Source organism: Elephantulus edwardii, unplaced genomic scaffold (assembly GCF_000299155.1).
Source record: "Elephantulus edwardii isolate Elephantulus edwardi_28Jun2011 unplaced genomic scaffold, EleEdw1.0 scaffold00086, whole genome shotgun sequence".
NCBI classification, from domain to species: Eukaryota; Metazoa; Chordata; class Mammalia; order Macroscelidea; family Macroscelididae; genus Elephantulus; species Elephantulus edwardii.
The window spans coordinates 4315082-4326587 of NW_006399836.1; the positions used below are offsets into that span (position 1 = coordinate 4315082).

General features: G+C 41.0%; 1 protein-coding gene across 2 annotated transcripts in view; it reads left to right on the forward strand.

Annotated features, from left to right (window-relative positions):
• Window positions 1-11506, forward strand: part of SLC25A17 (solute carrier family 25 (mitochondrial carrier; peroxisomal membrane protein, 34kDa), member 17) — a 63385-nt gene that overhangs the window by 40400 nt on the left and 11479 nt on the right. For both annotated transcript variants that reach the window (XM_006890095.1, XM_006890096.1), the window contains 3 exons: window positions 3017-3133; window positions 4116-4261; window positions 4478-4573. In XM_006890095.1, the coding sequence (XP_006890157.1) occupies window positions 3017-3133; window positions 4116-4261; window positions 4478-4573 (359 nt within the window). The remainder of the gene's footprint in view (window positions 1-3016; window positions 3134-4115; window positions 4262-4477; window positions 4574-11506) is intronic.

Here is an 11506-nt window from a genome sequence, read left to right on the forward strand (position 1 = left end):
TCAACTATGTCCAATAGTTTTCTTGCTGAGTCTTTAGGGTTTTCTAAGTATACTATCATGTCATCTGCATAGAGGGATAATTTTACTTCCTCTTTCATTGTTGCATCTTTTAATGATCTTAAGAAGTAGGTACAATATTTTACTTTTGTAACCATACTGAAAAAATGACAAAGTAAAATTTTATGTCATGACTAAGTTTATCCTTGTTTAGAACTATATTTTCTATATGGTATGTTGTGTTGTTAGATGCTGTCGCATCAAGTACAACTCATTGTGACCTTATGAACAACTTATGTGAACCCTGCCCTGCCCTGTGCCATCCTCACCATCTCTGACATGCTTGAGCCCATTGCTGCAGTCACTGCATCTGTCCATCTGGTTGAGGGCCTTCCTGTCCTTTGCTCTCCCTCCATCTCTCTAAGCATGATGTCCCTCTCCAAGGAGTAATCTTTCCTAGCAACATGCCCAAAGTATTTGAGACAAAGCTTTATTATCTTTGCCTGCAAGGAGCACTCTGGCCGAAACATTCTCCAAAACATAAGGGATATTCTTCTACAGCATCACAGCTCAAAGGCATCAGTTATTTTTCGGTTATTCATTGTCCAGCTCTCAGCAGCATAGTAAGTGATTGAAAAGACCATGGCCGGAATCAGGTGCACCTTTGTCCTCAAATTGACATCGTCGCCCCTCAGTAGTTTGGAGAGGTCCCTGACTGCAGACTTTGCCTGTGTAATACTGGTCTTCTGATACTGGTGTCAAGTTTACTTCTTGTGGATACAAGTAAGATGAAGAAGCTGTTGACAGTTTCAGATTTTCTCCCTTTGACAATCTGTCATGATGTAAGGATTTTTGTTTTCTTGACACGGAGATATAATCCATATTGAAGACTGCAGTATTTAACCTTCCGTAGCAAGTGTTACAGTCCTTACTTTCAGCAAGCAAGGTTGTGTCATCTACATAACAAAGCGTATTGAGGAGTCTGACTCCAGTCCTGGTGCCACATTCCTCATGGAGTCCAGCTTCTTGAATGATTTGCTGGGTGTACACAATAAATAGATATTGAGAAAGGATACAACCCTAGTTTTAAGCCACGTAGTGTTCCCTTTCTCTGTTTTCACAACAGCCTCTTGGCCTCAGTATAGGCTTCACATGAACACAGTTAAGTGGTCTGGGATTTCCATTCTTCTCAATGTTAGACATAGTTTGTTAGGATCCCCACAGTCAAATGCCTTTGCATAGTCAGTCAAGTACAAATAGCCATTCTTCTGGTATTCTTAACTTTCAGCTAGGATCTTTGGGCAGTCCCCTCCCATGAGATTTTCTGCCTCTGAAAACCCACTGGAGGGTCAGTTATGAGTCAATTCTAACTCAGTGTCACGCAACAACTAGGTATGTGTTGAGAGGCTTAATTCTCTGTATTCTCCAGTTGTGTTTAGCTAGCTTTGGGCGTATGGAGATTTCTCTTCCTTCACATCATGTGTCTTGATTGTTCAAAGCATGACTGGGGCCAGGCAGCTTCAGGGATACTTATATACCAGTTCACTCACTTAGGTAGCAAATATTTGTAAAGTAGATGTTATGTATCAAACATTTTGTGACAACTCTGTTTTTTGTCATTTTGTTTTTTAATCGTTTCAGGATTTTTGAGGAATATTTTAATATCTCAAGATGGTGTTACTGGGATCATGTGTGTTTTCTAAAAAGACGCGTCTGACTCATTGTTTTGTTCTACTCTGAGGCAACTCTGGGGAACCACCATCCCCATCCTTCAGCTTGTAAGGATCATGATGTTTGTGAGGCCGCTTTAGGTGTTTGTGACAGCTTCTGACTCCTGCTTGCTGATTTGCTGCATCCTTACCCTTCAATGTTGAGCAAGTCTCCTGTGAACTCCTTATCCCTGCCCAAGCACCTTTGAAACCTCACCATTTCCCCTGCCTGTCTCACTCATTACACCAGATTCGTCCTCTTAAAGCTGTAGGGCTGCTTACCTGACAGTTGTCAGCTGTGTGTATTCTCTAATATTGTCATGATATTAGCATGAGCCACTTGCCCTCTTTGAAGCTGGTTTGTTTTTTTAATTAATTTTCATGAAAATTTACAGAGATGTAGGGTTTCCAGTCATTCATGTTGCACTTTTCTCTCTGTCCACCCCTCCCAACCAATTCACTCTTCTCCTTAAGAAAAATAAAAACTCATTGTTATGCAATCCCTCCCACCAAGTCCACTCCACTGAGCAGCCTTCATTCTGGACTCCTGTTCGGGAAAATGATACCCAATCATATATCCCTTTTAAACAGTTCTCTCCCTCATCTGTTTCTCTGAAGCTGTTTTACAGTCAGTTCCCAGATTACAAATGAGTTCCATTCCTAGGTGTTTCCTTAAATGTAATATGTATACAATTAGGTTAGTCCAGTGTTCATTTTAGGATATCATAGAAAGCATGAAATAACTTCCAGATTCATTAAGACAACTTTGACATATTAGTATCATGGTAATAATATGTTTTGAAGTCTGGTGCACCTGCTTGTCATTACAAACTACTGTATGTACTTTGAAATCTTAATACTATTAAGTATTAAATATTATTAATTTTAGCCTATTTATGAGGCTGGTTACTGACTATGAGCTCTATGGCACCTGGATACTCATAACCTGGGAACTTCCGTACTTAAAAATTGTATTTCAGACTTTTTCAGAATTGCCACCTTGGATGCTGTTGTAAGTGACCAGTGGCTTTCATCTCCTATTCCACTAATACATAAGTTAGTTACTCTTCTCACCCTCAGAGATGCTACTGTGAGCCATTTTGCTATCAGAAAAGCTTCAGACTCGCTTCAGATAGCAGTGGCTTCGATCAGACTATGGCACAAGAGGGATACTTTATCAAAGGTTTCTTAGGTCGGGGCGGAAGGGGCAGAAGTAGACATGGAACATTGGTAAGTGAAAGCTTTACACGGCAGTAATGCCTTAAAGGTTACATTCTCCTTTCTTTTTATCGTTCTCCTTTTTTCCAAAGGAGTAGTGAATGTATTGCTAACGACTCCACTCTGGGTAGTAAATACCAGGCTGAAGCTACAAGGGGCAAAATTTAGGAATGAAGACATTGTACCAACCAACTACAAGGGTATCATTGGTAAGTGTCCCTTGGGTGAGTTCCTGGTTAAGATTTTATTTTCTTTTTACATTTGGAATTTACTGCTGCGTAAAAGGCTGCATAATATCTGCTAGTCTCAGTACCTGTACGCAACATTTCTTTAGCTCATGGGTCTAGATCTGACCAAGATAGGCAAACTGCAGCCTGAGAGTCCTGATTCCACTGGTCTCTTGTCCTTTCCCCAAGTCCATCCAGAGCTTGTTTTCCTCATGGTCATAGTAAAAGCACAAGAGGACAGACCTGATTGTACCAGCATCTACAAGTTCCTGGTTGCATTTCATCTGCTAACATTCTGTTGGCCAAAGCGTAGTGCTGTGGCTGACTGAGTCTAAGACAAGGGTAAAGAAGTATGCTGCTCCCATGGGGTAGAGGGAAAAGGACTGGATGTTTTTGAAGAATGGCCTATTTTTTCCCCCTTGCATTGTCTTTGAGTAAAGATGTCATATTAGTATCTGATATTTTTGTTCTTCTGTTTAATGGCACCACAGTGCCACTTTCTCCTTTCTCATGTTTCCATCTTTATTAAAGCACAATACAGATAACTTTTCCAAAGGAGACAGAGGTTTTCTTGTGCAGCAGATCCCTTATGTGGAGTGGACTCACCGTGGGTTGTTCTGTACTTGGTTGTAAACTATGTGGGTAGTCAGCTCACACAGTTCCTGTGAAATGGAGTTCCTGGTGGTGATGATGATCTGCTAGGAAAACTTGGCATTCGGACCCCAAGCTTCTAGGAAAACACCTACCTGTGTTTAATCTCTCAATAACTCAGTGATTGTCAGTATTGATTATTGTTAAAAACTCATTAACTGAGGAAGTTGGCTCTAAAAGGACTGGGACAAGGAGGACATTTGGACGTAACCTTTATGGTTTGTGTTCCGAGTACATTCAGCAACATTCACGTGTCTGCTCTGCTTAGGGGATTGTTTTCATGCTTTTCCAAAGTCCCTGATTTCTTGCTTAGATGCTTTTCACCAGATCATTCGAGATGAAGGAATCTTGGCTTTGTGGAATGGCACATTCCCCTCCTTGCTATTGGTCTTCAATCCTGCAATCCAGTTCATGTTCTATGAAGGACTCAAACGTCAGCTTCTAAAGAAACGCGTGAAGGTAAGCCCTGATTGTGAAAGGAGCAAAAATAACTGTGTGGTGGCTTCCCCTCTCTGGGAGAGAGAAGTAGTGCTCTCACTCCATAGAGACAACTGCCTGTGAAACGCTCTGGGCAGTTCTCCCCTGTCCTTCCGAGTCCCTCTGAGTTGACAGCTTGGTGGCTCATGACATCGCTTTCTTGGAGATTGACATGTTCTGTTTTCCTTTGCTCTACAGCTCTCTTCTTTGGATGTGTTCCTCATTGGTGCAATAGCCAAAGCAATTGCCACCACTGTCACCTACCCCATGCAGACTGTACAATCAATTTTGAGGGTGAGTATGGGATTCTCCATTTAGTCAAACGGTGTCCTAAATACAGTGTCTCCCTATTCTAAAAGCTCAGTCTCTTTAAGCATTGTTAATAAAGCAATGAATTGGGTCAGTGGGTAGACCAGAGTGTTTCTCATCTTTTTTCCATTTGCTGTCTGCTAACCTGATTGGCCATCACTGGGTTTCTTTCTTGGTTTAGAACAAGTTGGATTTGCAGTTTCTTAGGTAGCAGGTTGCTCTTGTTTGGTGGTGTTGAGTTGGTTCTGCCTTACAGGGACCCTGAGTACAGCAGAACGAGACACCGCCCACTCCTGTGATAACCCACCATCGTTGCTCTGGTGGGTCCCACCATTAAAGTCTCTTTGTAAATCAGTCTCGTGAACATTCTCCTTTTTCACTGATCCTCTGCTTTACCAAGCTTGGTGGCCTTCTCTGAGAACTGGTCGTTCCTGAGAACAGGCCCAAAGGACGTGACACGAAGGCTTGACATTGTTACTTCTAAGAGGCATTCTGGCTTGAATTCCAAGACAGATTTGGTCATTCTTCTCCTAGCAGTCTATGGCATATTCACTCTTCACTGCCAAATATAACTTAAATACATCAATTCTTCTTAGGTCCTCCATATTCACGGACCAGGTTTCCTTTGTATATGATGCAATTGACAATACTGTGGTTTGATTCAGGTGCATGTGTGTCCTCACATGCCATCTTTTCTTTTTAACACTTCACAAAAGTTTTTTACTGAAAATGTATCTGATGCAACACACCACTTGAGTTCTTGACTGTTGGTTCCCCGGCACTGACTGTGGATCAAAAAAAAGCTGTCTTTGATAATGTCACTATTTTTCATTTGTCATGATGGTTTTAGTCAACCTGTAAAGATTTTCATTTTCTTTATGTTGAGGTGTAATCCATGCTGATGGCTGTAATCTTTGAAATGCATTAGTGGGTGCTTCAGTTTCAGCAAGCAGTTGTCTTCATATCCCAGCCTGGTTAGGAGACTTCTCTAATTGTGATGCTACATTTATCTTCATATAGTCGAGCTTCTTAAATTTGCTTAGCATACAGGTTGAATAAGTGTGGTAAAAAGGTACAGCCCTGATGTACACTTTTCCTGATTTTAAACCATCCAATATCCCCTTGTTCTATTAGAATGACTGCTTTTCCACAGATTCTATATTAGGACAATTAAATGCTTGAGATTCTGATTGTTTGCAGTGTTATCCATAATCTAGTTTAATTTACATAGTCAAATGCTTTTACATAGTCAATTGAGCACTGATAAACCTCTTTCTATCTCTGCTTTCAGTCAAGAGCCATCCGATGCATCCAGAGTGTTGCAAGCCATTCATTGTCTTCTTCTGAATTGGGATTGAATTTCCAGCAGTTACATTACTATTGTAATAATTTTAAAAATATCTTCAGCAAAATTTAATGGGCTGGCCGGGGCCTGGAGCCTCCACTCTGGGAGTCTGGCTATTTGCTGCATCTGGATGGCAGTCCTGATGGGCACGTTAGGGAAGTTTTGGGGTAGTGTTTTTTGGGGTTGTGTTTAATATGTATTACTGCTCTTTCCCTCCCTAGGGTGAGTGTCCTTGAGCCTTTGCCTAGGGTGGAAGTCTGCTCAAAGGTGTGGCTTTAAAACCCCACAGGGGGATGGGATGGGACTGTGGCCCTTGGACCAAATTTATTAATTTTTGAATGAATATTCCATGAATGATACAGCAATCTTTTGTCTGTTTGCTCAACTGAACAACTTGGTGTTGTTGTGATGCTGCACACTGTTCAATGTTGTTGTTGCTAAGTGTTGTCAAGTCGTAGGTGACTCATAGAGACCCTATGAACGAAAGACCTGAACCCTTGTATAACTTTCGTCCTTTCTCCAGGTTCATAGGGTTTCCAAAGGCAAACTATTTTGGAAGTGGATGCCACTCCTGCTTCCAAGCTTGTTTTAATCGGGGAGCGCCACCGAACACTGTCTGCCATGGGTAATCATTCTTGCATTTGACTGTTCCATAGTCTTGTCAAATACCATAATGGTTATCCATTTTGTACAGTGTTTGGATGAGCTTCCAGAATGATTTATGCTGGGAAGCAAGAGTGGCATCCATTTCTTAAACTAAATACCTCTGGAAACCTCTCTAAACTCTACAAACTTTCTAAACTCTATAAATGTACAGAAATGATGTTAGTTGTATAACAGAGTTCAGGTCTTTTGTGCAATGCTTACTCTCAGTTGTATTCACCTTGGTGACACTTAACCACAGCTAAATGAGACTAGTGCTGTTATATCTGGAGAACACTCTTGTACTTTGTACATCACTCTTTGTCAATGTGCTGTATGAAGTAACCTGGGTTTGCTGTGATGCTGAACCTTGTACCATTGGGGTATCAACTACTAGAATGGTTTCCCAATGTGGACAGTGTTTGGTGGAGCTCCCAGTTGTAAAACAGGTTTGGAAGCAGGAGTGACATCCACTTCCTAAACCACATGCCTCTGAAAACTCTATGAACTTGGAGACATGATGATAGTTATGGAAAGGCATTAGGTCTTTTGTTCATAGTCACTATGAGTCGCACTTGACTTGATGGCAGTCAACAACAACATGATATTAATGATGAAGCGCTCATGGCCTAGGATAAGGAGTTGTGCTGCCAATCCAAAGGCAGGTGATTCAAATCTACCAACTGCTCCATGGGAGAAAGAATGACAGTTTCCTGCCATGCAGTTTACAGCCTTTGAAAACTTACTGGAGGGTCAGATAGGAGTTATGTTGTATAGTCCACCTCAACAGCAGTAAGCTGAGCTTTTGTTGAGTTAATGATATTGTTTAATAACTTTATGCCACTAACCAAAGGCCAAGCCTCTCTGCCAGTTCACATGCACCAGTTACTCTGCAAGAGAAAGATACAGGTAATCTCTTGTCAAGCAGTTTATAGCCTTGGAAAAAATATGCTGGAGGATCAGTTATGAGTCTGTTCGACCGATAGCAATGAGTTATTTTAAGTAAAATGGTTGAACGTGAACCAGTTCTATTTGGTACAGTGACCATGTATTCCATCTTCTTTTGGTCAATATTTTGCCTAAAGAATCCTTCAGTATTGGCGAACTCTGGTGGCCTAGTGGCAAGAAGTTGCACTGCAATCCCAGAAGTGCATGGTTCGAATCCACTAGATGCTGTGCTGGAGAAGGAGGGACAATTTCCTCCTATACCAGTCAGATCAGATTTGATGGTACCCACAAAAAAAAATTAAAAAAGAAGAAAGAAACTTTTAGTATTACAACTTGAGATGTAAACATTTTTTTCCCCTCTTCAGTCTTTGAGTTTAAGAAATGTCTAATATGTCATCTATTTTTGTTTTTTAATTCCAAGTCTTTGTATTTTTTATATAATACTTTTCGTTTGTCTTCTCGGGCCACTCTGTGAAAGCTTCTGCTCAGCGCTTCACAATTTCTTTCTTATGCTAGAGACACTCTGCATTCAAGAGCAAGTTTCCGTCTCTTCTGGCACACACTGGTCTTTTCTTTCTCCTTTTAAATGACTTTTGCTTTTTTCATATATGATATCCTTGATAAAATCTCATAACTAATCTGGTCTTCCATCATTAGTGTTCATTACATTGTGGTTGTTACTATGTGCTGGTGAGTCACCTACTCATAGTGATCCTCTGTACAACAACTCTGAATCCTGCCCTGTTCTGAGATAGTCTCACTGACTCTAACACACCTAATCCCATTGCCCCAATTATCATGTCAGTCCTTCTCATGCAGGGTCTTCCTCTCCTGCGCTGTCCCTCCACCCTTCAAAGCATGATGCCCTTCACCAAGGACTGGTCCCACCTGGCCCAAAGTATGTGAGATAGAGCTTCAAAATCCTAGCCTTCAAGGAGAAACTTGGTTTCACCCTCTCCAAGACAGACCTATTTTTCTCCTGGCTGTCCGTGGTATGTTCAATACTGAACATACTGTTTAATGGCATAATTCAAAAGGCATCAGTAATTCTTCTGTCATATCCATAATCATTGTTCAGCTCTCTGATGCATAGCGTGCAATTCTGAAGGTCATGACCAGGATCAGGTACACCATAGTCTCTATTTATTTTTTTATGTGTGTGCCGTCAAATTGGATCTGACTGGTACAGGAGGCGACTGTTCCTCCTTCTTCAGCAGAGCATCTGGTGGATTTGAACCACACACCTCTGGGATTGCAGTGCAGTTTCCTGCCACTAGGCCACCAGAGCTCGCCACACCTTAGTCTCTAGACTGATATCATTGCTCCTCAGCACTCTGGAGAGGTCTCTGACAGTAGACTTCTGCACTGCAGTTTGTCTTTTGATTTCCTGACTGCTAGTGCCAAGAGTGTTGATTGTGGAGCCAAGCAAGCTGAAATTGTTAAATAGGTGTTGCCAGTTGGCCCAATGGTGAGAATTTTTGTTTTCTTGATTTTGAGCTTCAATCTATATTGAAGACTACAGTCCTTGACCTGCTGTTGCAAACCCTTCAGGTCCTCCTCAGTTTAGGCAAGCAGGGTTGTGTCACCTACATAGTGCTGATTGTTGACAAGTCTTCTTCCAATCCTGATGCCACACTTCTCCTTATAAAGTCTAGCCTCTCAAATGAGCTGTTCTGCATACAGATTCTAAGAGTAGACCTAATGTAATGTTCAGCACATTAGATCTACTCTTAGAATAAGCTCTAAATTTAGGAAGGTAGATACAAAGTTGTGTTTTGGCTCTCATAGATTTGTTTTGCATTTGGCCCCTGGCCTTGTTCGGAATGATGATCTTGAGCTTCTCCATCATCTCTTTCCACATATACAAGTACATATACATTCCTGTGTTTTCCATCCATTGCGGTCTTTGTGTATAGTCACCATTTCAATTATTGAAAAAGGTATTTTTTAATGAATAGGTTATTATTCTTGCAAAATTCTGTTATTTCTAGCATCATTTCTATTACCACAGATATTTTTTCCAGTACTGATCACTTTTTCTTTCCAACTTTCCCTCTCCAGATATCCATACCAATTATCCGTGCATCTCTGTTGAATGTTTGATAAATTTCAGACTGTAGAAGTTGATTAAAAAAAATCTTCATTTTCTTCATCTTTGGTATTTGTGGTTGATGTAAAAATTGGATAATTGTTCTTTTTTAACTGGCCATCGTTGTCAGCCCATAGATGTTATCACTGACAGCACATTTTACTTCAAGTTAATCTGAAAACCAAGTTCTTTCTTTAAGAGCTTCAGGAAAACATAAGGCTGCTAATGCTTCTCTCATTGTGGTTTGCTCAGTGCCCTAGGGTAGATTATTTTAAACAAAATCAGACATTGATCCCTTTACTTCACTCGGGAGAAAGAAATGATTTCTCTTCCCCTGAAGCACTTCCAGATTCTTCTTCTTTCAGTCCATCAGCCAAATATTTATTAAGCAGCCATTCTTGTACATAGTGGTGAAACAGTATTAATCCCTGACTTTATAGAGCTAGTGAGGGAGATAGTGAAGCAGTTAACGAGTAAAATGAGTGTGTGATTTCAGATTGAAAAAGGAGAGATGTCACCTTGATGGGGTGGAGAGGGACAGAATGTGGGCTTCTCTCTGTCAGATGCCTGGAAGAAGGTTTATCTGCGGAGACACATTAAAAAGATGAAGAGGACCCAGCTGTGAAGAGAGTAGAGGAAAGAACATTCTAGAAAGTGAGTACATCAGGTACTCAGAGCTTGGTGAATTTTTTTTTCTATAATTATATTTTATTAATTTTCATAAACATTTACAGAGATTTTGGGTTTCCATTCATTCACCGCTGCACCATTCTCTCTACCCTCCTCCCAGTTTGTTCTTGTCCAAATGCCACAGTGCTTGTCAAAGCCAGTTCTGATTAATCTTCTTTGTCAGTGTGTCCTTTGCCATTCCCTATCACTCCTCCCTGAGAGAGACTTCACCCTGATTGGTGAATTTTAAAGACTGAAAGGAGACCACTGTGGCCAGAGAGGGCCCCTGGATGAGATTGGAAAAGCAAGCAGGGAGACTGTAGGGGAGGGGGTCTAGATTTCATTTTCATTACAGTGGAAGATTTTTATTTTCAAGTCTCTAAGCTAAGGAGTAACATGACCTGATTTATCATTCATAATAATTAGGATGACATTTGTGGTCAAAGGGCTGAAAGGCTAACGAGGTGGGAAGCTGTTTGGTCCTGCAGAGAGGTGATGGTGGTCTAGATTTGGGTGGCAGTAATGGAGAAGAGGGAGGGGGTAGGGGCAGATTCAGGATCCAAGAAGGAAAGAACTGTTTAAAAGGGGTATATGATTAGACAGTGTACATATGACAGCAGCCCAGAATAAAAGGTGTTATCAGTGCAAAGAGGACTGGGGGTAGGGGGTGTAGGTAATTGTGCAATAATGAATGAATATTTTTAAAAAAGTGAACTAGGGGAGGAGGAAGGGAGGGAAGGAGTGCATGATTGCAACAGTGCATGACTGAAAACCTAACTTCCCTGTAAGCATTAGTTAAAATTGTAATTAAAATACGTTTTTGTTTGTTTTTTTTTTAAAAATCCAAGTTCTGTTTTCCAGGGGGAGAATTCATAGTGAGGATGGTGCAGGTCCTGGCAGTGTTCCATTCTGTCGTCTGCAGGATTGTTGGCACTTGTTTTCTGTAGGATTGCTGGCGGCTGTCTGGAGGATTGCTGGCAGTTGTATGCAGGATTGCTGGTAATTAGTTGTCTGCAGGATTGCTGGTAGTTGTCGTCTGCACGATTCTGGCACTTGTCATCTGTAGGATTGCTGGCGGTTGTCTGTAGGATTGCTGGTAGTTGAAACTGACTTGAAGACACTTAGCAACAACAACATCATTACATAAATTGGGGTGGTAATGAAAGTATTTCAGTTCAAAAGTGGTATTTTCTGTTAGAAGTATTGTTACTAATGTATTCTTTTT